Genomic DNA, 24,637 nt, shown 5'->3' on the forward strand with positions numbered 1-24,637 from the left:
CATAAAGGAATAACCTCATATGGTGCTCCCAACCAGGAGAGCAGAAGGAAAGGAGATTTAATACGTTCGATGAAAGAAAGCAAGGAAGGCATATTTGGGAAAAGCATGAGAAAAGGAAGGAGAGGTACAGCAGAGTTGGGCTGACTGTAGTTCTGGTGGTAGAAATAGCTAAATGTCATTAACAACTCATTTGATAATGGCCCCTTCAAATGAAAAAGTGTTTTTATATTCATTATTCCATTTGATTTTTACTGCAGACCTCATTTTACACAGTACGGTATTGAAGTTCTGAGGTTAAGTGACTTGCCTAACAACAGCTATAGTGATAAAGCAAGTCCTTAAACCCAGACCCCTCAACTCCAATTATTACTTATTCATCACATTGGTGTGCAACTTAGAGTTTACAAAGTATATTTAGCTCATTTGACTGTTTCAACAACCCAGGGAGGTAGGCAAGAAATACTATTATCCCCATTTTGTAGGTGAAAAAACATGTACCATATTGTTTGATTTTAGTACATAGTTTCAGTTAAAGATGTATGCAAATATTCCTTCATGTTTAAGTCAATTGTAGATTTTTTTTTTAAAAAAAAAGCAAAGAATAACAGGTTTTGTGTGCTTCATGATCTTTTTGGTAATCTCTCACTTTCAGATTTATGTGGTCAGTTTGGCTGAACCCCGTTTGCCCCTGCAGCTGGATGATGCCATTCGGCCTGAGGTGGAAGGAGAAGAGGTAAAAATTATACTTTTTGAAACACTATGCTTCCTCTGTATGTTTAGTTTGCAAAACATTGAAAAGTTGATGCCCTGCTTCTGTATAAAAGGTACCTGTTGTTATGAGCTTCATTTTTATCTAAGTTTATTCTTAACATCAGCAATTCTCAAACGTTTTGATCTATGAATCCCTTTACACGTTTAAAAATAATTGACCTCACAAGCTTTTGTTTTTGTGGGTATACTGTCAATATTTACAGTATTCGAAGTTAAAACAAATTTTTAATATTTATTAATTTATAGAAAGTAACAATAATATAAATACATCTACAGATCTTTGTAATGCCTGGCTTAATAGGCAACAGTTAGATTCTCATATTTGCCTCTGCATTAAATTTGATGTGAGGCAAAGCTTTTGGGATGGGAGATGGAAAGAAAGAATCCCTATTCGTCTCATTTCTCTTCTTTCTATCTCTCTCTTTCTTTTAACAGTAACTTTTCTCTAACCCTGCTTCTTGGTTTTTGGATCCAGATTGGGGTTTGATATTAATACACATAAACACACCTGTCACTTAAAAGTATACATGGCTTCTAAAAGTGTTTTTTGGCCCAGTCACCATGGCTCAGTGATTGAGCATCAACCTCTGAACCAGGGGGTCACGGGTGATTCCCAGTCAGGGCACATGCCTGGGTTGTAGCCTCGATTCCCAGTGTATGTCATGCAGGAGGCAGCCAGTCAGTTGATGTTTCTCTCATCATTGATGTTTCTATCTCACTCTCCCTCTCCCTTTCTCTCTTAAATCAGTATGTAAAAGAATATATTTTAAAAGTGCTTTTTGTGTTCTGAAAAAATTTGTAAAATCTGTTTTTCTTTCTCTCTCTCTTTTTTTAGGAAGGAAGAGCTACTGTTAACCAGGATACAAGATTAGATAACAGAGTCATTGATCTTAGGGTATGCCTCATTTATTTATTAAGTGACATGATTATGCCAAAATCAAGGAGGGCAAGGATAACATACCTGTCTTGGGCTCATTGAACTGATTGTTGTTTGCTTATATGTAAGTATGATAATACAAGAAACAGTTTACCTTTCCGACTGACCCTCCTCCAAGAACGAAGTGCAGGCAACAAAGACAGTCAAGAAATAGTTCACAGAATATTGACTTGCACTGTTTTAAAAAGACAAAGGAACATGAAGCCAGTAAAAAAGCTTGCTTCAAGGTGGTAACCTGTTTTAGACAAGTTAGTAAGCAAGTGAAAACATAACTACTAATATCACTAGAAAATTGTGAAATTATGTGCAGATTTTAGAGCAACCTGGTGAAGTTTAGTAATTAATGCCTCAATCCTCTGAATTTGATCTAAGCACAGAATCCTAATATATAAAAACCCTAGGTCCATCACATCTGCAACGACCAGGAGGCTCAACCAACAGGAAGTCAGTCCTTCATTCAGCACTGGGTTGCCATGGCGACCCAGCGCTGACTGCTATGGCTGCAGGCATGGTGACCCAGCACTGACTACTGAGGGGGCTGTGAATCAGGTCCAGAGAGAGGCCTGAAGAGAGAAGCAGGGTCTGATCCATAGCCACTGTGGCAGCTGTTGATCAGCACTTGCCTCTTTCTTTAGCTCTGGGCCTGGTCAGCAGTCACGCCTCCTTTCTCTCCAGGCCTCCCCCAGGACTGCTGATCAGCCCCACCTTTCTGATCAGGCCCCATTGATAGGCCCAGAGATGCTGATGCTATGCCCAGAGCTCGGGGTCCCCAATAATCCACCACCAGGGAGCCTCCTCCGATGCAAAAGCAACGAGTCTTTATTGATCAATTCTAGAATTGGCTCCCAGCCTCTATCCGGCACAGCGGTGAGGCGAGAGAGCGTGTCCCAGGAGAACAAAGGTTATATAGGGCTAGCTATTTGGGGTGGGCTTTAGGGGTGGCGTGAGTTACAGAGATTGGTCAGGGTTTTACAGCATAAGGGTCAGGAAGTGACCATCACATTCTGAAGGTTGGAGCCGTCCTAGGACAATACCAGCATTCTTGTGGTCACTCTCGGGGGGGGCGGGGGGGCGGCTTGGGCTGAGGGCCCAGCCTTGCAAGACAAGATAGAGGAGAGGGCAGGAAGAGTATGTCCGTGCTTCGTCCTTGAAGAGGGAGGAGGGTGCATTTCTGCTTAGTTCTGCTTAGTTCTTTCAAGTTCCGTTCTGTCCCTTCACTGACTGGCATAGAAACCCAACCAATCAGAACCAAATCTGGGTCAACTGTGAGGAGCCAATGACTGCCTAGGAAGCGGAGCTTTTGACGCTGACTAGCATAGAAACCAACCAATCAGAACCAAATTGGCTGGCAGGGGAGGGCAGTTTGGGGGTGAGATCAGGCTGGCAGGTGAGGGCTGTAGGGGGCGAGATCAGGCCGGCAGGGGAGGGCAGTTGGGGGTGAGATCAGGCTGGCAAGTGAGGGCAATTGGGGGTGAGATCAGGCAGCAGAGGAGGGCAGTTGGGGATGATTGGGCCGGCAGGGGAGCAGTTAGGTGTTAATCAGGCCTGCAGGGGAGCGGTTAGGGGGTGATCAGGCTGGCAGACAGAAGCAGTTAGGGGCAGGCAGGAAGGCGAGCAGTTAGGAGCCAGCAGTCCCAGATTATGAGAGGGATGTCCGACTGGCATAGAAACCAACCAATCAGAACCCTGCTAGCCTGGTCACCCCCAACTGCCCTCCCCAGCAAGCCTGCCCCCCCCCCAACTGCCCTCCCCTGCCAGCCAATTTGGTTCTGATTGGTTGGTTTCTATGCCAGTCAGCGTCAAAAGCTCTGCCTCCCAGGCAGCCATTGGCTCCTCACAGTTGACCCAGATTTGGTTCTGATTGGTCAGTTTCTATGTCAGTCAGTGTCAAAAGCTCCACCTCTTGGCAGCCATTGGCTCCTCACAGTTGATCAGGCCTAAACGGGCTGTCAGACATTCCCCAAGGGGTCCCAGATTGGAGAGGGTGCAGGCCGGGCTGAGGGACCCCCTCCCCCCACCCCCCGCGTGAATTTTGTGCACTGGGCCTCTAGTTAACAATAAAGAAGTAGTTGACCCTTTGGTTTATATAAAGGGAAACCTCATAGGCTTCTGTTTCCCTTTCTAGCTTGGTTGCAAGTGAAAGATTTCAGTGGTTTCATCATTATAGTAAAACCAATGTCATCTTTCTTTCTTAAGGTTTTGACCACATCTTCCTCCTTTACATAACATATTCCACCTAAAGCTTAACGTTCTTTGTCACTTTATAAGTTCTTTCCAGCTTTTCTGCAATCTACAGGCCTGCCCTTTTGTACACCCATGTTTCCCCTGACCATTTGCTTTTTGTAAACTGTTACTTTTCCACATTAACTTGTAGTATATAGAAAAGGCTAGCAATAATCAAAAGTCCTCTTGATACTGCCTAGAAACCTCATGGTTTTCATCATTTTGGCCACAGCAGTTAAACATCCTACTGTATTTGCCTATGCTATTTGTTCACACAAGTTACTGATTTTGCCTCTAGAATTTGACCCAAAGAATATTTTTCTTTGGCTCACATCATTTTTTTTTTTTTACTTTAATTTCTTGCCACCATTGGAAAATGTGGGTTTTCACAGTAGATCTAAATGGCTTTCCATAAAAAGTTGGAGGTGAATCTGGCAATCCTGGGCACTCATGGCAATGTCAGCTAGCACCCTAGATGGGGCATTATGTGCTCTGTAAGCCCTGCACTACCCAGGAAGTATCATTTATTTATTTCCTTCATGTGTCAAGTTGATTTAATTAGAATTTATTATTATTTTATAGACATCAACTAGCCAGGCAGTCTTTCGTCTCCAATCTGGCATCTGCCATCTTTTCCGAGAAACTTTAACTAACAAAGGTTTTGTGGAGATTCAGACTCCTAAAATTATCTCAGGTATGCTTTAAGATATTCCTCTTAATTTTTAAAAATAATTTGTTTTCCCCAAGTTGCTTACTATTAGTTTTGTGTGTTTTTTAAATTTGAGAATCCCAAGTATTCCTTAAGGTTTATTGCTCTGAGACTATTTATTTCAAAGACTATGATACATAGCAGCAGTCCCATCTCACTAGCATCAGTAATACTACATCCCCTTATTTCAGGAGTCATTATATGATAGTGATTGTAAAGTGAGACTATAACACACAAGGCAAGATTGTTATTATATAAGTTGCACCAGAAATGACTTTCATTATGTAGATTTCTTTTTAAATTCATATTGTAATTTTGGTTTGTATAAACTGCATTGTAAAATTAATACTAAATATTGCAGACGGGAAAAACGTCATGAATGCTCATCTTTATATGACAACATTATCTTAATCATTTTACCCTCTTTACTGTTGCTTAAATAACACTAAAAAGTGTGTTACTGCCCTGGCCAGTTTAGGATCAGTGGCTAGATCATTGGCCTGCAGACCCAAGAGTCGAGTTTGATTCCCACTTGGGTTGTGGGCCCAACCCTTGCCTGTGTCGGGGTGTGTGCATGAGGCAACCTATCGATGTGTCTCTCTCACATCAATGTTTCTCTATCTCACCCCACCCCCCTTCCACTCTCTCTAAAATTCAGTGGTGGGGAGGGGTGTTACTAAAGGCATTTAGTTGAAAATAAAAAAATTAAACATTGAATTATTTTTTTGTTTGTTTTGTTTATTCTCACCTGAGAATATTTTTTCCATTGATTTTTAGAGAGAATGGAAGGGGTGGGGGCAGAGAAAGACAGAGAGAGAAACGATTGGCTACCTCCCACACATGCCCTGACCAGGGCTAGGGATGAATCTGCAACCCAGGTATGTGCCCTTGCCAGGGATCAAACCCACAGCCCTTCCGTGCTCAGGCTGATGCTCTAACCACTGATTCACACTGGCCAGGACGAACATTGAATTCTTAGTTAGAAAAATTATCTTTTTTTACAAAAAGTTTTACAAAGCTAAAGTAGCTTTTAATAGATTTAAATTTATGCAGAAAGGGAGCGTATATATCCAAAGAAGTAAAATGAAAGTATAGCCAAAGAAGTAAATCTCGCCTAAATATAAACTGTTTAGAATCAGGGATAAAACATATAGACTATGGTTTCTCTGCAGTCTTTTTTCTAGTGTGGTTTTATTTAAGTGAAGTACTTGAATCAAAAGAATAAACTATTTTTATTAGAAGTTTGCATTGATAAGCTTACAATTGATTATAGTAACATGTATGTTTATATTTCAGCTGCCAGTGAAGGAGGAGCCAATGTATTTACTGTGTCATATTTTAAAAATAATGCATATCTGGCTCAGTCCCCACAGCTGTACAAGCAGATGTGTATTTGTGCTGATTTTGAGAAGGTTTTCTGTATTGGACCAGGTAAGGTTTTGGTAGTTAAGGTTATCTCAAAATTCATTAATTGTACCACAGCTAGGGTTTTAGAAGCACATTTATTTTATTTTTTTTTAATTGTTGTTCTTTTTATCCTCATCCAAGAATATGTTTTCATTGATTTTTTTTTTTGAGAGAGAGAGAGAGAAAAAAAAATTAATATGAGAGAGAAACATACACCCTCTGAAGTAATCGGTTACCTCTTGTACCCTGACCAGGGATTGAGCCCACCTAGGTAGGTATGTGCCCTGACTGGGAATCAAACCTAAGACTTTTTAGTGTACCAGATGATGCTCCAACCAATTGAGCCACCAGCCAGGGCTAGAAACACATTTTACACAGACCTTTTTAAAGCTTAAATCCTTTTTTATACTGACTACATCAACACTAGACTTGGGGGTAAAAATAACAATATTGCCTGGTAGACATTTAGACATTTCCCAAAAAATTGTATGTTCAATAGTTCTTTGAACAGTTGAACATCATTCATATGAATAGAATCATAAGCATTATATATATATATATATTTTCCTACAGAAGAATGCTGAAGACAAAAAAAAAGAAAATGTGTATCTTGGGACTGTCTCATTTTAAAAAATGGATGCTTTGAAAATATACACCCTCTGAATATATTTAAGTATATTATTTATTATACTTAAGTGTAATTAGAATAGAATTAGCTCCCATTTGGACTATCCTTTCAACCCTCCATCAATACTAAAGAAAAAGTGATTGCAATCTTCCAAGTAATACATTTTGTTGTCCTGGAAAGCTCCTTGCTACTGTTGTAAGTTTACAAATGTACCTCTGTATACTTTGCTGCCAGTTTTATTCCAAAGCTGTTCTTTTTTGCTATTACTAATTGTACTCTCCTTAGTATTGATAATATGCTAAGGCCATTAGAAAATACTAACAAATGCCTGGATTTAATAAATTATACTAACATGTTTTTTAAGAATATATTTGCACCCTAGTCGGTTTGGCTCAGTGAATAGAGAGTCAGCCTGCGGACTGAAGGGTCCCAGGTTCAATTCCAGTCAAGGGCACATACCCGGGTTGTGGGCTCAGTCCCCAGTGGGGGGTGTGCACAAGGCAGCAGTTGGTGGTTCTCTCTCATCATTGATGTTTCTGTCTCTCTCTTTCTTTCTCAAATCAATAAAAATATATTAAAATTCTATATAATAAAAGCCCAATATGCTAAGTGTCTGGTTGTCTGGTCGGCCATTCAACCAATCAAAGCATGATATGCTAATGATATGCTAAGGATACTCAACCGCTCACTATGACGTACACTGACCACCAAGGGGCAGACGCTCCGATCAGTAGGTTAGCTTGCTTCTGGGGTCCAGCCAATCTGGACTGAGCAAGACAGGCCAGACATGCCCTGGAGTCCTCCCAAAGTCCCTCCCCGGCTGGCCAACCTCCCATGTCCCTCCCCAGCCCCAGTCATGCACCAGTGGGGTCCCTTGGCCTCGCCTGTGCCCTCGCAATCCAGGCTGAGGGACAACCCTCTCCCGAGTGCACGAATTTCGTGTGCCAGACCTCTAGTATATATACATTTGCTAAAAGTCAAGCATGGACACAATCATGAAGCAAATTCTTTTATGATGCTAACTATAAGCAAAAAAACAAAACAAAACAGCTTTACTATATTCTTTAAAACTTACCAAGGTAAAAAAAAAAGTTATTTTATATATGTGAATTTTTTGATAGTTTAAGATAAATTAAATACCTGCTAATAGAGAAACTGGCAAGATCATTAAATGTCTTAATTTTCTGAATTTATTAAGCAATTATTTGCTGAACACTTGCTGCATATATAACCTTGCGCTATTAAAGAAGATCCAACCAGAACTTCTCCAGTGTTAATGTGCACACAAATCACCTGGGGATCTTGTTAAAATGCAGGAGGTTTGGGGTAAGACTTGAGATTCTGCAGTTCTCATAAGCTCCAAGGTACTGCTGCTGTGCAGACCATGCTTTGAGTGCTAAGAGAACAATATTGTCCCTGCTCCTAAGACACAATAAGATATGCATAGCCCTGACTGGTTTGGCTCAGTGGATAGAGTGTTGGCCTGCGGACTGAAGGGTCCCAGGTTCGATTCCGGTCAAGGGCATATACCTTGGTTGCGGGTACATCCTCAGTAGGGGGTGTGCAGGCGGCAGCTGACCGATGCTTCTCTCTTATCGATGTTTCTAACTATCCCTCTCTCTCTTCCTCTCTGTAAAAAAATCAATAAAATATATACATTTTTTAAAAAAGACATGCATACATATCACAGCCACAGGGAATCTAATTGTGATATATAGTCAGCAGGTTGGTGTTAATTATGTGGTATAGGTAGGGTAAAAAAGAGGAAGAAGATGGAGTTTGCTAGAGATGCCATGAAAGAAAATTCAAACTGAAATGGGCATTAAGGACAGAATAGGAGGTAAAGACAACAGAGATGGCATTTTAGAAGAAGCAAGCTAAGTTAAAAGCACGGGAGCAAATAAAATTGAGACTAGTTAGTATTGAGAAATGGGAAATATAGGGTGGGATTAAGTTATGAGAGCGTGGAGTGATGGAACAGGACTAGCCAGGAAGGCTGAAAAGGAGGAACGTGCAGTGAGGATGCTAAGAGCTGGACTGAGGTAGGTGCTTCATCTGTACAGATGTCATTTAGCTTGAGTCAAGCTTTAATAAAATTGAGAACTCATTATATTGAATATTTTTAGTTATTGAGAAGGCACCTCAGGATCTTGCATTCCCTCGGGGTTCTTATGAGTCTCACTAATTTACATTTGTTACAGCTTTTACTACATGACTGTAGGAGTTTGTAATGAACTTAACTATCCATGAGAGTGCTGTAACAGATGGCTTGTCAAAGGTCTTTCCAACCTTATAATGATAATGAAAATAGTACCATTTGAGTACAAGTAAATAGAATTTTGTTTTGAATCTCAATTTCTCCAAAATTTAAAACACTGCTATGTATATCTTTTATTAATGTTACAGTATTCAGAGCTGAAGACTCTAATACCCACAGACATCTAACTGAATTCGTTGGTTTGGACATTGAAATGGCTTTCAATTACCATTACCATGAAGTTATGGAAGAAATTGCTGACACTTTAGTACAAATATTCAAAGGACTTCAAGAAAGGTAAAAAATTTATGTATTATATCCCTAACTGGACTTAATTTCAAAACAGTTTGGGCTCTTCAGAATAAAGCAATTCTTGATTTGAAATGTATAAACTAAATTTTTATTGGACATACGTGTGCATATAGACTTGCTAGTTAGATGATCAATTAATTAATGAAAAAAAATCCACACTCAAAATACTATTCTGGATCCAAGTCAATTGTGGCTTCATTTTGGTGGATATATTTACCAGATTGTATTTCCCTTATACTGACATCCTGGATATTTGAAGAAATAGAGCCTATGTTACTTTCATAGCAGTTAAAGTCAGAGTTTTTATTGCCTCATGAAATGGGTAGTTTGTTTCTAACAATGTTACTTGATATGAGTTACAAAAAAAGTTTTAATCCTTTAATGCCACCATGGTGACAAACAACATAAGACTGAGAAATGGTATTAAATCTTTTAAGTGTTTAAACTCTAGTCTTTAACTTAAACAATTTCTTAGTAACATTTTCTTGGTACCTACACTGATTCAAAGATGATTTTATGTGGCAAAGATGGTACTCACTACCTACCAGATATTTTTTCTTAGCTGTTGCTAGTATTACAGAAGAGCCTAAAAGTGCACTGAGGCAGATTTTACATAGAGAGTTTTGCTCTAAAAGCATTTCCGTTTGATAAATAAACTTTATTGTTCCTTTTGAACAATAAAGCTACATGTGTCCCTTATTCCAGAATTATCAGTGGAATGCCTATAGGACTGATAATATGTAGGCTCTTGGGTCCCTGCCAACTGGCCAGCTAGGAGGGGGCTGAGTGGTTCAGCTGGACGGGTACTCAGCTGGTCATGGAGCTTCTGCCTCTGAACTTCTCACATCATCGCACAGATAGTGACTCCTGTGAAATGTTTAAAATGTTTCTTTGTTAAAAGAAAAAAGAATTTGTAGCAAGTGTGTGGTAGAGTAAAAGCTATATATGTTCCTTATTTCACCAGTTTTAGTAAAAAGTTTTTAGTAATTTTTAACATGATGCCACAGTGACCTCTTGTGGGGAAAACATTTATCTCACGTTATTATTAACTCTAAATCATTATTCAAATAGGTTTCAAACTGAAATTCAGACGGTGAATAAACAGTTCCCATGTGAGCCATTCAAATTTTTGGAGCCCACTTTAAGACTGGAGTATTGTGAAGCATTGGCTATGCTTAGGGAAGCTGGAATTGAAATGGGAGACGAAGAAGATCTGAGGTTTGTCTTTGTGACTTTTAAAACTTTAGTAACTAGGTTTAAGATACGCAAGAATGAATATATTAACAAATCATAATTTTTTTACCCAGCTTTTTATTAACTTTTGGGTATATCGTATGATGCTGTTCTTGTTTAATGTGTGATCTGAAATAATGATTTAATGTGGTTTGCCTAAGCTTCAATAAATACCATTTTTGTGCCCCCTCTCCCCCTAGTTTGTAATGCTTTAAAGAATATAGAGACTTTTGCCTGTGATTTTGGCATCTAATATTTTACCTCTCTTTTTCAATCAGTGGCATTAGAGAAGATAGACAGTAATCTAAACCCATCCCCACACAGGATTAAGGCATAAAACTAATAAGATCTCCAAAATTTATAAAAATCACTATTCTTCATTTGATATGCAGTATTATTTTATCTAAACTCAGATCATACAGTGTATAATTTTTGAACAAATTACGTAGTTTAACAGATACGAAATTATCTATTTTATTCAAGGGTTCTTAAGTTAAAATATTTAAGGCATCACAAATCATATGGATATAAGAGGGAAAGGCATGATTGTCATTTTTTAGGGCTTTTTAAAAAATATTTCACTCAAAACCCTTTATTTTTGTTTGTTTAACAAATATATCTGTATATGATTTTAAGCACCCCCTACATTGCTAGATGACATCTTAAGTCAAATCGTACATTCTGTCATTTTCATAAGTATTTTAGAAATTGTTCTTAAATAGGGTAGATGCTAAAGTGGCTATAGAAATTTAATTGGTTTATATAAACATTTTAAAGATTCAGAATTAGTGATTTTTGTTTTATAAACCTTTGATAAAGAGTAATGAGCTCTAACCCATTTGGCTCAGTGGATAGAGTGACGGCCTGCGGACTGAAGGGTCCCGGGTTCGATTCTGGTCAAGGGCATGTACCTTGGTTGCGGGCACATCCCCAGTGGGGGGTGTTCAGGAGGCTGCTGATCGATGTTTCCCTCTCATCAATGTTTCTAACTCTCTATTCCTCTCCCTTCCTCTCTGTAAAAAATCAATAAAATATTTTTTAAAAAAGAGTAATGAAAAGGAGCCCTAGCCGGTTTGGCTCACTGGAAAAGAGCGTCTGCCTGCGAACTGAAGGGGGTCCCAGGTTCGATGCCAGTCAAGTGCACATGCCTGGGTTGCAAGCTCAATCCCCAGTGTGGGGCATGTGGGAGGCAGACAATCAATGATTCTCTCTCATCGTTGATGTTTCTATCTTTCTCTCCTTCTCCCTTCCTCTCTGAAATAAATAAAAATATATTTTTGTAAAAAGGAGTAATGAAAAGAAGAGAACATTTGAAGTGGAACCATTTAACGCCAAGAATAGCCTATGTTCATATAGTGAACTTTAGTAATATTTGATTGTAGGAAATTATATCATCCATGTTATTTCTGAATCAGTGAATTGCTAAATTCTGTTTATGGTTTTATTTAAATATTATTGAGCAGCATCTACTAAATACCAGGTGCACTTATAAGTTGTTTTCAGTAGTACTTGCCTTTTTTTAAAAAAGAGCAGAATAGACAACTGTGTGTTTTGGCTGAATTTTTTATTCTTTGAGAACTTCAAATAGAGGTGCCTTAATAACTCTAAGAACTAATCAAACATCTGATTTCATGTTTTTGTCATTGTTTTCCAGTACGCCGAATGAAAAACTGTTGGGTCGTTTGGTAAAGGAAAAGGTAGGACTCTTGTACATGCTGGATTTCTTCTCTAAATCTGAAATGTATCCTGGTACTAAAGAACAATTGCAGAGGGAATGATTTTCCTAGAATAGTATGATTCCAGAATAAATAAAAACCCAGGGGGCCAATTTTTTTTTTCAATCTTGGAAAAATAAAAAATATTCAAACAGGCTTTGCCCAAACAGTTTGATTATCTCAGTATTCAATTTTTGTACTTAGTTGTACTGAAGTATCTCTAAAAGTGATATCTATGTCAGATTAGTTAGAAAGGACCTCAAGATGAGGGAGAATGAATTTCCTTTCCGCCTCTTATGTGAAAAGCTACTTTCCTATCTCATTTTCTGAAGCTCTTAAAGAAGAGAAAAGCTAAACTTAGAAGGGTGCTTAAAGAAATTCAAAGAATTGTGTGATGAAATGAAAACAGTCCTTGAGCGCCGCCTGCTGATTGCACTCTAAACTGTTAAACTGACTGGGAAACACGTATATTTCTGAAACTGCACAGTATTGAGTTTATACCTTTAAAATGCTGTTTCAGCAGAGCCAATATCAGTTCGTCGGCTTTGTTGACATTCCCTCTACACTCCAGTTCTAGCAAAAATGTTTAACATCAAAACAGTCGAAATGTGATTGGTTTCTTTTTAATTATATCTAGGTCACATAGTAAGTATTCTAACAAAATTGTCATAATTTCATGTTAATGTTATTGATTTCATTTGTAGTTTTCATTGAAGAAAACTACCAAATTTCTTTTAGATATCTAAACTAAATTTTTAATTACTGGGAAGATAAGGTTTTTTGAAGGTGAATATTATAAAGGTGTTTTTCCTAAAATAATTTATAGATTTAAAATGTTTGTTATTCTTGTAAAACCCAAATATATTTGGTATAACTTAACATAAACAGCTATAAAATACATCTGAAGAACTAAATGAGATAGAATAGCAAGGGAAAAAATGAAAATCAAAGAAGTTTATCGCAGCATAATTTTCAATGTGGAAGCAATTGGAGAGAGAGTACATGTCACCCCAAAAAAGAAAATTAAGTATTGGAAGAATATACAACATTATGGCAAAATACTATAGGCTACAGATATTACTTGAAAGAAATAGAATACTCATTTTATTTACAGTGTAATTACAGTAATTTTGAAGTATAAAACGTGGTATTAAAAAAAAACATTAATTACCAAAGTGCTAGCCGCCTTTTCACTTTCATTAAACTGTTAAAAACTATTTTAATTATATTTATTCTTTTTATAGTATGATACCGATTTTTATATTCTTGATAAATATCCATTGGCTGTAAGACCTTTCTATACCATGCCTGACCCAAGAAATTCTGTAAGTAATTTGATTTTAAATAACCTGTTTGGGGGAAGAAGGAAAACTTTGTTACCTTGTCAAATTGTAAATGGGAATAATGGTTTTCATTTGTAATATGCAGTTCCAGTGGTCATGTTATGTGGATTACTACTAGTTTCTGTCAATTGAGGTCAAGGTGAAATCTGAATATTCTAGCAAATTGTTCCAAGAACATATTAAAAATCATTTCTGTGTGTCACTTTTTGAAGATTTGAGGAAGAAACACCATATAAATAATAAATAGTATTGCTAGATTTGCAGACACTAGCAAAATTTATTTTTGACCTTGAACAAATCTACATAATGTGGCCTTTTACTATTTTTCCATGTAGTGGTTTCCAAACTTTAGTGTGCATCAGAGTCCCTGGAGGGCTTTCTAAAGCACAGGTTCCTGAGCCCCTCATCAGACTTTCTGATTAGTTGGTTTGGGGTAGAGCTTGAAAATTTGCTTTTCTAACAAGTTCCTGGTAATACTGAAGCTACTAATCCCAGAATCACACTTTGAGAACCACTGGTTTATTGAAAGACAGGGAAAGTAAGTTAAAACCTGATAGAGAATAGGATGAGCTACGGTAAATTGATGTTTAATTTGCTTCCCTTAAAATAAAAAAGAAATGTTAATTGATAATTTGAAGTTCCAAAAGTGACCCCCTTAAAAACATTTCTGTTGATAAAGTAAAATGAGAATCAGCACTACTTCTTATAAGTTAGATATGGTGCTTTGATTTGATGTTGGAAGGTGTGGGAGAAGGGGAGTATGAAATCTGATAAAGGCAAGAAAGAAGTTACTATTCAAACCTCGCTAATTTAACCTGTGTTAGAGAAACAAAAGATGTTCATTGGAGCAGGTACATCATCAATTGTAGGGAAAAATGAACTTGCTCTTCTTGCAACCAAGGTCTTTTTTTCCACATGTGTAATGGAAATAGAATGGTAGCCACTTTCGATAAGTGATGTTTTTGGTTTGTTTGTTTTTCCTGCAGAAGCAGTCCAACTCTTATGACATGTTCATGAGAGGAGAAGAAATACTATCAGGAGCTCAAAGAATACATGATCCTCAGCTGCTAACAGAGAGAGCCTTACATCATGGAATTGGTAAACCACTTAAATGTATTTAGGAAAGTGATATATATTCTGAAAATAACTTATTTTAAACCCTTTAAAGACTCCTCAGAAATAGTCATTTGGTTAAGTCTTCATTTAACAGTAATTGCTTTTTTATCTTTTTAAAGCTAAATAAAATGGTAATTTATGTTTGTGGTTTTTTTGTAGATTTGGAGAAAATTAAGGCATACATTGATTCCTTCCGCTTTGGAGCCCCTCCTCATGCTGGTGGAGGCATTGGTAATACATTCCTTTAATATTATGACAATATTAACTTATGGGTTCTAAAATATTGTAATAGCCCTGGCTGGTTTTGCTCAGTGGATAGAGCGTCAGCCTGCAGACTGAAGGGTCCCAGATCAATTCTGGTCAAGGGCACATGCCCAGGTTGCGGGCTCGATCCCCAGTGTGGGGAGTGCAGGAGGCAGCTAATCAATGATTCTCTCTCATCATTTATTTTTCTATCTCTCTTCCTCTCCCTTCTCTGAAATCAATAAAAATATATTAAAATATTGTAATAAAGTTCTAGCCATTCTTTTATCTTAATTGTTTAAAAGCAAAATGTCTTGTAAATGAAATGCCCTGTGTTTTTCATCCATGAGTTCATTCAAATTAGCCCAAATTAAAGCTGTCCCTCAAATTAGCTCAGATTGCTGCTAAATGATTTGTTGAATTGTAACATTTCATTGACTTTCAGGACTATTTCTAAAGTATGTGTAATCTGCTGCTCTCTGATTTAAAATGAGTAAATGTTTAACTCAACTTTGGGATGTCCATGTCAAAGACATTTAAAAAGTAATTATCAATTTATAGTTTTGTTGAATTTTTATTTGTTGTTTGGAGGTTTTTGGTGAATACATAATATACTTATCATAATTTCAAATTAAAAGGGTATAGAGGAGTGTGCATTCACTTCCCTATGCAAAGGTAGTCTTTGCATGTGCAAAAATACACACACTTGTAAAAATAATTTTTTTACAAATTGTAGCATACTGTGTAAATCATTCAGTACCTTACATTTTTCCCTGACTGTATTTTTAATTAATTTTTTATGAATACCTCAAAAGCTTTTTCATTCTTAATCACCACATAGACTCCATTGAAAGGACGCACTATAGCCTTGTTAGCCAGCTTCCTAGGACATGTAGGTTGTTACTAGCCTTTTGTTACTACAAACAACGCTACATTGAACATATAGTTTAAGTCTCAGTGAGACATTTATGACTATTTTCTCTTCGAGTATTCAGTAATATTCAGTTGGTATAACATTACAAACTTTTGTGACTGATTTGGCAATGTATATTTTAATTTTACTTGTGAAAGAGGACATTTGAATGGTTATCAAAATACTACCTTGATTAGTGTTAGATTAATACAAGGTTCAAATAATGTCTGCAGATGTTTTTGGTAAGGAATAAGGATAAAAATGTTAATTCTCCTATTTATATTTCTGTTTTTAGAGTTAAGTATATTTCTTTAAAATTAAAAGTTGTTGTTATATAAGATTATTCTCTGACCTTTATGTGGTATATTAGTCTTCTTACAACTTTAGTGAAATAGATAAATCAAATTGCACATAAAATGTTTCATTTGCTAGTGTTGTTCTGTTTTTTAGATGGCACTTAGTCTTAATTCTTATCAGTAGTATAGTATTTAAGTCAAAGTCAGTCTCTTCTGTACTCAAAGAATTTAGTACAATAATGTACTCTAGAGTCTTTTATACTAGGAACTACCATGTTACATGCCTATCAAATTACAACAAATTTCTGGTACTTCCATTAATAAATTTCCTTGAACAGGTTTATGACTTTTGTCTTATACTGATGACCTGGACTACATACTTAGAATCTGGTCTTATTTGAAACCATACAGGCTTATACATGGGGGGGGAGAGGAGGAGATATTTGTTTAAGCCATAAATTTTGGACATTAACATAGATTTCTGTAGTTCGCATTTCATAGAATCACATAGCTTAAGGATATCTCATTTTGTCCTTCTCACAAGCGTCATCTCTATTTCAGAATCAGACCTAAAACATTCCATGTTAAATAAACTTGAAATTATAGAAGTCATTTTCCTTCCTAACAAGGAAAATTATTTTGTTGATCAGCAATACTATGTTGGTAATTTTCAAAATGTAAGAACCTGAGAGATTTTCAGAAAAGGAATTAATGTTTATTTTGTTTTCCCTAGGGTTGGAACGAGTGACTATGCTGTTTTTGGGATTGCACAATATTCGTCAGACCTCAATGTTCCCCCGTGATCCCAAACGACTCACTCCTTAAAGAAAGCCAAGCTTTACACTTTTTCAGTAACCTGCTATTGATCGGGCAGCACCTTGGGTACTTAAGATATGCAGTAGAATAAACGTCTTCTCTAAAGTGCCACAATTGCTTTTGGACTAATTCAGTATAAGTTACTTTAAAAGAGAAGGTTTTTATAACTTTGAACATGCTTCAGTAGGAAATGGTTGAACATTTTAATGAAAAATTTATGTGATTATGTTAAAAATTCATACTGCATTACTACAATAAATGTTAACAATTTTAACAGTTAAGATTGTAAATTTCTATATTATAGTTGCTGCAATATTAATGTCTTAAATTTCCCATATTTTAGTTTATTTTTTTAAATTCTGATAAGTATCTGAGATTTTAATACATGCATAATTGGCATATTATGGAAAATTAGGCAGAAAGTATCAATTCTTAAAAGTTGTGTCCAGAAATCATGTAAAGGCAGGTAAGAATACTGGTTAGAAAATATTCAACATAATATTGTATTAAATTGTTCAATTCTAAACCTGAGTTTCAATAAAATTTTAAAGCTAATTTATAGTTTTCTTTGTGTAACTTCACAGCAGTCAAATTTTATAATTAGCGCTTGGCATTTTAATTTGGGAATAGAAAAAATGTATAACTGGTTTATGTAAATGACCTAAAACAAATGAAAACTTATATGTTCACAACATCCTATACACCAGTAATAAAACCCTAATATGCAAATCCACTTAATGATGGAATGACAAGTCACTATGATGTGCACTGACCACCAGAGGGCAGACGCTCAACACAGAAGCTGCCCCTAGTGGTCAATGCACTGCCACAGGGGGGGCGCCACTCAGCCAGAAGTCGGGCTCACGGCTAGCAAGCACAGCAGCAGTGGTGGGAGCCTCTCCTGCCTCCGCAGCAGTGCTAAGGAGCAGCAAGCCGAGCAGTAAGGAGCAGCGAGCAGGCGGGCGGTAAGGAGCGAGGGGTCCTGGACTGCGAGGGCCGCAGGCCAGGCTGAGGGGACACACACACACACACACACGCACACACACACAGTGAATGTATTTCACCAGGCTTCTAGTGTGTTCATAACAAGATACAAGTCCAGGTAGGTGTAAGGATAGAGCTCTTAAAGCTGAAAGATTGGGTTGCTTTATAGTTTATTTCACATAAATTAAAAATTACTGCAGAATTTTTTGTTTTTAACCAGTACTGGTATTTCGTGAATGTCACTAAAATGTACTCCCATTTTCCCTACCAAAAAGAAATTTCTGTGTAAGAATTACAATTAGAAACAGTTTCTAGATAATTAAATATGTTGATACTCATGTTTATAGTGAATCACATAGAATAGGCAGGAACAAAACAATGTCACTCAAATATTTTTCTACAGGAAAAGAAAATAACACAGAAAGGTAGGACTCTATCCCTGGATCATAAATACCTGCTTATTATTTTTGAAAGGTAATTTTTTTCATCATCTAGATCAGGGGTCCTCAAACTATGGCCTGTGGGCCACATGCGGCTCGCCAAAAACATTTATCCAGCCCACCGGGTGTTTTTGCCACTGCTGCCTGTTGCTTAGCAGCCGACCCGTCCCGGGCCCGCAGTGCACATGTGTGGAATGTGCGCCCCACTCTCCGACTCCCCTCCTTCTCTCTGTCTCTGACTCCTCCTCTCAGTCTCGGGTGTGATAGGACGAGTCACGAGCTTGCCTGTGCAGAGCCTGCTGCTGCCTGAGGACCGAGGTAAGAACAAGTTAGGATTTATTTTTTTTGAAGTTAGGAGATCTATTTTTTTTTTTTATTTTGCAGTTAGTAGGGCCCTTTTTTTTGAAGTTAGGAGAGCCTTTTTTTGAAGTCTTGTTTTTTTTATTTCAAAATAAGATAGGTGCAGTGTGCATAGGAATTTTTTCATGGTTTTTTTTTTTTAACTACAGTCCGGCCCGGTCTGAGGGACAGTGAACTGGCCCCCTGTTTAAAAAGTTTGAGGACGCCTGATCTGGATTATGAGCTCTTTGAAAATAGAGACACAATTTTTATGTCTTTTACATTTTACCAGAGCATTAGGGTATAGTAGGTACCCCAATAGTGTTTAATAAATTTAAGCCACACAAGAATAAAATGCACTACTGTACATCTTTTTTTGTGTGATCCCCAGGCCCTAAAATCTACTGTAATAAAAGCATAATATGCTAATTAGACCAGACAGCCAAACGACCTTCCGGAGAAGGTGGGGCTACGAGGGCTGAGCCCCTTGCACGAATTTCGTGCATCAGGCCTCTAGTAGTATAATAAAATCGCCTAGCCCTAGCTGGTTTGGCTCAGTGGATAGAGCATCAGCCTGTAGACTGAAGGGTCCCAGGTTTGATTCTAGTCAAGGGCACATGCTTGGGTTGCAGGCTCGATCCCCAGAAGGGGATGTGCAGGAGGTAAACAACCAATGTGTTTCTCTCACATCAATATTTCTCTCTGTCTTCCACTATCTCTAAAAATCAATGGAACAATATCCTCAAGTGAGGATTAAAAAACACACAAAAACTCGAATGAATGAACATGGTCTATCCATTTTTTGGTATTTTTTTTCTTTAATTATAAAACATACTGATATTCTTTAATATCTTTCAAAAGATATTAAAACCCTAATATGCAAATTCACCTAACGGATGAATGACCAGTCACTATGATGCGCACTGACCACCAGAGGGCAGACGCTTTTTAATTTTTAGTTTATACTAGAATACCTTACAATTTCTTTCATTGGGAATGGGAATTTTTCTATTTTTAAATTGTATGTTAGTAAGGCATGAAAACATCAGTTATAAGGTTTTGTTTGTATTTATTTAAATCTTTATTGTTGAAAGTATTACATATGTCCCCTTTCTTCCCCCATTGACCCTCTCCACCAGCCCCCACCCCCTGCCTAGGCCTTCACCACTCTATTGTCTGTGTCCACGGGTTATGTATATACTAGAGGCCCGGTGCACAAAAATTTGTGCACTCGGGGGGAGGGGGGGTTCCTCAGACCGGCCTGTGCCCTCTTACAGTCTAGGACCCCTCGGGAGATAACGACCTGCTGGCCTAGGCCTGCTCCCGGGTGGCAGAGGGCAGGCCCAATCCCTAGGTGCAGCCCCTGGTCGGTCTCAGAGCAGGGCCGATTGAGGAGTTGGGGCGCCTTCCCGTCATGCACAGAGCAGGGCAGATTGGGAGGTTGCGATGCCACCCTCAATCACGCTCAGGGTAGGGCTGATTGGGGGGTTGGGGCACCGCCCCCTGTCACACTCAAGGCAGGGTCGATGGGGAGGTTGCGGCGCCACCCCCTGTCACGCACAGAGCAGGGCCCATCAGGGGAGTTGGGGCTCCATACCCTGTCATGCACAGAGCAGGGTCAATCGGGGTTGGGGAGCTCCCCCCTGTCATGCACAGAGCAGGGCCGATCAGGGGGTTGAGGAGCTCCCCCTTGTCACTCAGAGTAGGGCCGATAGGGGAGTTGGGGCACCGCCCCATGTCACACTCAGGGCAGGGCGGATCAGGGGGTTGGGGCGCTGCCACTGTCACACTCAGGGCAGGGCAGATGGGGAGGTTATGACTCTACCCCATCACACACAGAGCAGGGCCCGTGGGGGGCAGGGGGGGGCTGCCCCCTTTCACAGAGCTGCAGGGCGATCAGGGGGTTTGGGCGCTGCCTCCTGTCACGCTGATCCCGGTGCCAGGAGGCCTCGCGGCTCCGCTGATCCCGGTGCTGGGAGACATATTACCCTTTTACTATATAGAATAGATGCCTGGTGCATGGGTGGGGCTGGCTGGTTTTCCCTGAAAGGTGTCCTGGATCATGGTGGGGGTCCCCACTGGGGTGCCTGGCCAGCCTGGATGAGGGGATGATGGCTGTTTGCAGCTGGTCACACACCCTTCAGGGTGGGGGTCCCCACTGGGGTGCCTGGCCAGTCTGGGTGAGGGGATGATGGCTGTTTTCAGGCTGGGACTGAAGCTCCCAACCGCTCCTTTTTTTCTTCTTTTTTTTTTTATTCTGGGCCAGCTTTAGCTCTGAGGTCTCGGCTGCTGAAAACAGGTTTCTGGCCTTTGTTTACTGTCTGTATTTGATACAATGTTGCGGTCCGGCTGGCTGAAGCCCCGCTGAGTAAAGCAGGTTTCTGGGGGTTTTTTAGCTTCTATATTCGCAACATAGTTGCTTAGAGTTGCAGCTGAGAGGCGGGCAAGTCAGGCAGGGAACGTTGGAGTTCTCCGTCACTGAAGCAAGCAAGCCTCCCTGTTCGCATCAGCTGCCTGGCTGCCGGCCGCCATGTTGGCTGCCAGTTAATTTGCATATCTCGGCCCTACTCTGTGAGTGACAGGGGGATTAGCCAATGGGAAGGGTAGCGGTCGTACGCCAATTACCATGTTTCTCTTTTATTAGTGTAGATACATTCAAGGTCTTTGGTTGATTACCTCCCACCCACCCAGCCTCCTCCACTTTTCCTCTGAGATTCCACACTCTATTCCATGCTTCCATGTCTCTGGATCCTCTCCATTCATCTGTTTATTTTGTTACTTAGATTCCTCACATGAGTGAGATCACATGATACTTGTGTTTCTCTGACTGGCTTATTTCACTTAGTATGATACGCACCAGGTCCCTCCATGCTGTCTCAAAGGGTAAGAGAGTCTTCTTTTTTAGTGCTGCATAGTATTCCATAGTTAAATGTACCACAGCTTTTTTATCCACTCATCTACTGATGGTCACATGGGCTATTTCCAGATCTTAGCGATTGTAAATTATGCTGCTATGAACATAGAGGTGCATACATTCTTTCTGATTGGTGTTCTGGGTTTCTTAGGATATATTCCTAGAAATGGAATCACTAGGTCAAATGGTAGTTCCATATTTAATTTTTTGAGAAAACTCCATACTGTTTTTCATAATGGCTACACCAGTCTTCATTCCCACCAGCAGTACACTAGGGTTACCTTTTCTCCACATCCTCGTCCGCACTTGTTTGATTTGTTGATGGTAGCCATTCTGACAGGTGTGAGGTGATACCTCTGTCATTTTAATTTGCATCTCTCTGATGATAAGTGACTGAGCATTTTTTCATATGGCTCTTGGCCATCTGTATGTCCATTTTGGAGAAATGTCTATTTAGATCCTTTGTTCATTTTTTGGTTAGTTGTCTTCCTTTTGTTAAGTTGTATGAGTTTCTTAAATATTTTGGATATTAACCCTCTATCAGATGTATCATTGCCAAATATGTCTTCCCATATAGTGGACTCCCTTTTTGTTTTGTTGATGGTTTCTTTTGCTGTGCATAAGCTTTTTATTTTGATGTAGGCCCCATTTGTTTATTTTCTCCTTTGTTTCCTTTGCCCTAGGACAGTGGTCAGCAAACTGCGGCTCACGAGCCACATCCGGCTCTTTGGCCCCTTGAGTGTGGCTTTTCCACAAAATACCACGTGCAGGTGCGCATGTACAGTGTGACTGAAACTTTGTGGCCCATGCACAGAAGTCAGTATTTTGTGGAAGAGCCACACTCAAGGGGCCAAAGAGCCGCATGTCGCTCGTGAGCCACAGTTTGCCGACCACTGCCCTAGGAGATGTATCCACAAACACATTGCTACAAAAAATGTCTGAGATTTTGCTGCCTATGGTTTCTTCTAGGCTTTTTATGGTTTTCCAACTTATATTTAAGTCTTTTATCCACTTTGAGTTTATTCTTCTGTATGGTGTAAGTTGGTGGTCTAGTTTTACCTTTTTGCATTTATCTGTCCAATTTTCCCAACCTCATTTATTGAAGAGACTGTCAAGATTTGAATCCTGCCCTTACCGGTTTGGTTCAGTGGATAGAGCGTTGGCCTGCGGACTGAAGGGTCCCAGGTTCGTTTCCAGTCAGGGGCATGTACCTTGGTTGCGGGCACATCCCCAGTAGGGACTGTGCAGGAGGCAGCTGATCAATGTTTCTCTCTCATCAATGTTTCTGACTCTCTATCCCTCTCCTTCTCCCTTCCTCTCTGTAAAAAATCAATAAAATATATATATTTTTAAAAAAGATTTGAATCCTGTTTGTTCTAGTTTTATCAGTTGCTGAAATCAGACATAGTTTCGGAACCATTTTTCCATGTAATTCTATAAATTTTTGATTCATGTATTTTTAAACTTTGTTAAGTCTCCCTGATGACTTGGCCCTTGCATCTGATGAAACCCCCCTTTGTAACTCTGGTAATGCTCTCTTGAAATCTGTTTTATCTGATCATAATATAGATATTCCCATCTTCTTGTGCATGTTATATCTTTTAACCTCATTCACCTTTAGCCCATCTGTGTCTTTATTTTGAGTTTCTTATTTTGAGACAGCATATAATTGGGTCTTGTTTATCCACTCTGACCATCTCTACATTTTAATTGGAGAGTTTATCCCAAAAGATTTAATGTAGTTATTTATATGGTTAGATTTGTGTCACTTTATTAATTTCCTACTTGCCTCCTCTGGGGTTTTTTTCTTCATTTTTGCTGGCCTGTCTTTTTTTTTTTTAAATGACTAAGTATTTTTTAGAATTTTAGTTTTCCAATGGCATTTGAACTAAACTTCTTTGATTTTTTTTTAATGCTTGCTCTCAAGATTATAGTTAATATGCACTTAACTTTTACAGTCCACTTATAGGTATTAATTTTATATTTAAGAATTTTATATGTTTATAACCATACTTTTCCTTTTTCTTTTTTTCTCTTCCATTGGAGATCTCATTTCCAGCCTGGTTGGTTGGTTTTATATTAGAGAGAAACATCAATTTGTTGTCCTACTTATTTATGCATTTATATGTGCCCTGACCAGGGATTGAACGCACAACTTTAGCGTATTGGGACAATGTTCTAACCAACTGAGCTACCCAGCCAGGGCCTACCAGCCTGGTTTTTCAAATAGTTTGTTTGAGACAGAGAAAACTTTACACTTAATGGGATAATGTTCATAGTATTCTCTAATGTTTTTAAAATAATCTTAGCTTTTTGTGCCTATTCTTTAATTTCAAAATTATTAACGTTTTATTAGACGTTTATCTGTATTTTAAATGTCTTAAGCTAACATTTTTAGCTTTTGATCCTTTCTGTTCTTTGTTTTTTAGTTCATAAATTTATGCTCTTCCTGGTTTCTTTAAGGTTTTTCTCCTAGTTTGCTAAGTTTCAGCTGCCTCCTGCACACCCCCTACTCAGGATGTGCCCACAACCAAGGTACATACCCTTGACCGGAATCGAACCTGGGACCCTTCAGTACACAGGCCGACGCTCTATCCACTGAGCCAAACCGGTTAGGGCTTCATAAGCTTTTTAGCAAGTATATGTCGAACACTTCTGTTTCATGGTCAAGACAGGATCAGAGGCCATGGATACTGACAACAGATTGGTCTGTTTTATTCTGTCTTTTTTTCATGACTATATCTACTGACGTGTCTTGATTTATAAGCAAAACCTAGAAAACCTACAAAAATGTGTTTTGTTATTTATCTAGGAATAATACAGAAAATATTGCTGTTATTTTTGGTAAAGAAAGTCAATTTTGTACAGTTTATTTTGACATAAATAAAATGTGAATTTGTTTTAAAAAATAGTTAAAGGTGAAAAATATTGTTCTGTGACCTTTAAAATTTGTCAAACATTAAAAATTCTCTATTGGTTATAAGTTTATAAGGAAGTAAGAAATAAAACATAATTATTTAGTACATTATAATTTAAAACAG

At 38.6% G+C, this 24,637-nt stretch overlaps 1 protein-coding gene across 1 annotated transcript in view; it reads left to right on the top strand.

Moving 5' to 3' along the window:
* The window catches only part of DARS1 (aspartyl-tRNA synthetase 1), a 71,991-nt gene extending 54,517 nt beyond the window's left edge, over positions 1 to 17,474 (top strand). Inside the window, exons 6-16 of the mRNA XM_081096079.1 lie at positions 653 to 733; positions 1,607 to 1,666; positions 4,514 to 4,625; positions 5,937 to 6,071; positions 9,082 to 9,229; positions 10,316 to 10,462; positions 12,132 to 12,174; positions 13,437 to 13,517; positions 14,522 to 14,633; positions 14,811 to 14,882; positions 16,837 to 17,474. Of these exons, the coding sequence (XP_080952205.1) occupies positions 653 to 733; positions 1,607 to 1,666; positions 4,514 to 4,625; positions 5,937 to 6,071; positions 9,082 to 9,229; positions 10,316 to 10,462; positions 12,132 to 12,174; positions 13,437 to 13,517; positions 14,522 to 14,633; positions 14,811 to 14,882; positions 16,837 to 16,928 (1,083 nt within the window). The 3' untranslated portion in view covers positions 16,929 to 17,474. The remainder of the gene's footprint in view (positions 1 to 652; positions 734 to 1,606; positions 1,667 to 4,513; positions 4,626 to 5,936; positions 6,072 to 9,081; positions 9,230 to 10,315; positions 10,463 to 12,131; positions 12,175 to 13,436; positions 13,518 to 14,521; positions 14,634 to 14,810; positions 14,883 to 16,836) is intronic.
* Positions 17,475 to 24,637: the final 7,163 nt, after the last annotated feature.

The sequence above is a fragment of the Myotis nattereri genome, assembly GCF_964212035.1.
Source record: "Myotis nattereri genome assembly, chromosome: 7".
Taxonomy (NCBI): domain Eukaryota; kingdom Metazoa; phylum Chordata; class Mammalia; order Chiroptera; family Vespertilionidae; genus Myotis; species Myotis nattereri.